This window comes from Coturnix japonica, chromosome 11 (assembly GCF_001577835.2).
Source record: "Coturnix japonica isolate 7356 chromosome 11, Coturnix japonica 2.1, whole genome shotgun sequence".
Taxonomy (NCBI): Eukaryota; Metazoa; Chordata; class Aves; order Galliformes; family Phasianidae; genus Coturnix; species Coturnix japonica.
Window position 1 is genome coordinate 1,592,684 of NC_029526.1, and position 1,205 is coordinate 1,593,888.

Below are 1,205 nucleotides of genomic sequence, written 5' to 3' on the forward strand. Positions count from 1 at the left end.
AGAGAAAGGGAGAGGAAAGGGAAAGGGGAGAGAAGCACAAGTGTAGCTCCGGCTTTGAGTGGCTGAGGGAGATGGGGAGATGCACTAAGAGAGACAGGAGAAAGGAGGAGAGAAAGGAGCAAAAAGAGAGGAGGAAGAGATGGGGAAGAGGCAAAAGTGCTGCTCCGGCTTTGAGTGGCTGAGGGAGATGGGAGGGATGCTGTAAGAGAGATGGAAGAGGAGAAAGGAGCAGAGAAAGGAAAGAAAAGAGAGGACGAAGAGATGGAGAAGAGGCACAAGCGCGGCTCCGGCTGCCCCGCTTTAGGGACCCCCCGTTCCCGCACCTCCACATCCATCCCCGCAGCGGGTTAGGGCTCGGGAAGGAGAAGGATCCCAGCTCCGGCATCCCACCCCCCGGCACTCACCGATGTGCGGCAGCAGCAGCAGCAGCAGCAGCGGGCACACGACGCCCAGCAGCCGCCCGCAGCCGCAGCCCATGATGCGGAGCGTCCCGCACCGCCACCGCTCCGTGTGCGCAGCGCTCCGCTCCACGCTCAGCCCCGACCCCTCCGCATCTCCCAAGGTCCCGCCTCCCTCATTGCGATGCTGCGATGTAGGGGGGGGCCGGAGCTCCTCCTATAGCCACTAGAAGCACTTCGTTCTTAGATGAGTTGGAGCATCAAGTGGTTTTGTGGGTTTCTTTTTTTTTCTCCAAAAAAAGTTTATTGAACTTGTTCTGAACGTTACGTTCAAAAAAAAAAAAAAAAAAACACCAAAAAAATCCGAAATTTAGATAAAAAGAAACCTCCTTCCTCCCCCTCCCCGATATCTCCCCTCCTCTGTGTGCCCCAGGTGTAAAATCCAAAGTAACAGCTGAACCAGGAACGAGCTCCCACCCCCAACAGAACAGCCCCCACGGGGTGCTTGCTCCTGGGTTCCCCCTGCCACCAACTGGGGGTCAATAACTGCCCCCAACCCCCTCGTCACGCTGACACCCTCTCCCCCATCACCACACCCACCTGGAGCAGTTCCACGGGGGTGGCTCTGAGCCCCCGACTCAACACAGGGACCCCATTCCTTGTGAACAACCCCTCGCCCACCTCCTCCCTCCTCTGCTGATGGCAGCGGGCTCCAAAGCAAAGGGGGTAAGAAACCCTCTGGCATCAGCTGGAGGGGGCGGAAAAGAGCCTTCCATCTCTCCAAAGAGGCTACTGAGGACTATAAAG

At 57.6% G+C, this 1,205-nt stretch overlaps 1 protein-coding gene across 2 annotated transcripts in view; it reads right to left on the bottom strand.

Moving 5' to 3' along the window:
• Positions 1–1,120, bottom strand: part of NRN1L (neuritin 1 like) — a 2,328-nt gene extending 1,208 nt beyond the window's left edge. Inside the window, exon 1 of one of the 2 annotated variants that reach the window (XM_015873779.2) lies at positions 405–1,120. In XM_015873779.2, coding sequence (XP_015729265.1) covers positions 405–477 — 73 coding nt within the window. In that variant the 5' untranslated portion in view covers positions 478–1,120. Of the gene's footprint in view, positions 1–323 lie in introns of both variants that reach the window. The other variant, XM_032447035.1, reaches the window with a different exon arrangement.
• Between the last annotated feature and the right edge of the window lie 85 nt (positions 1,121–1,205).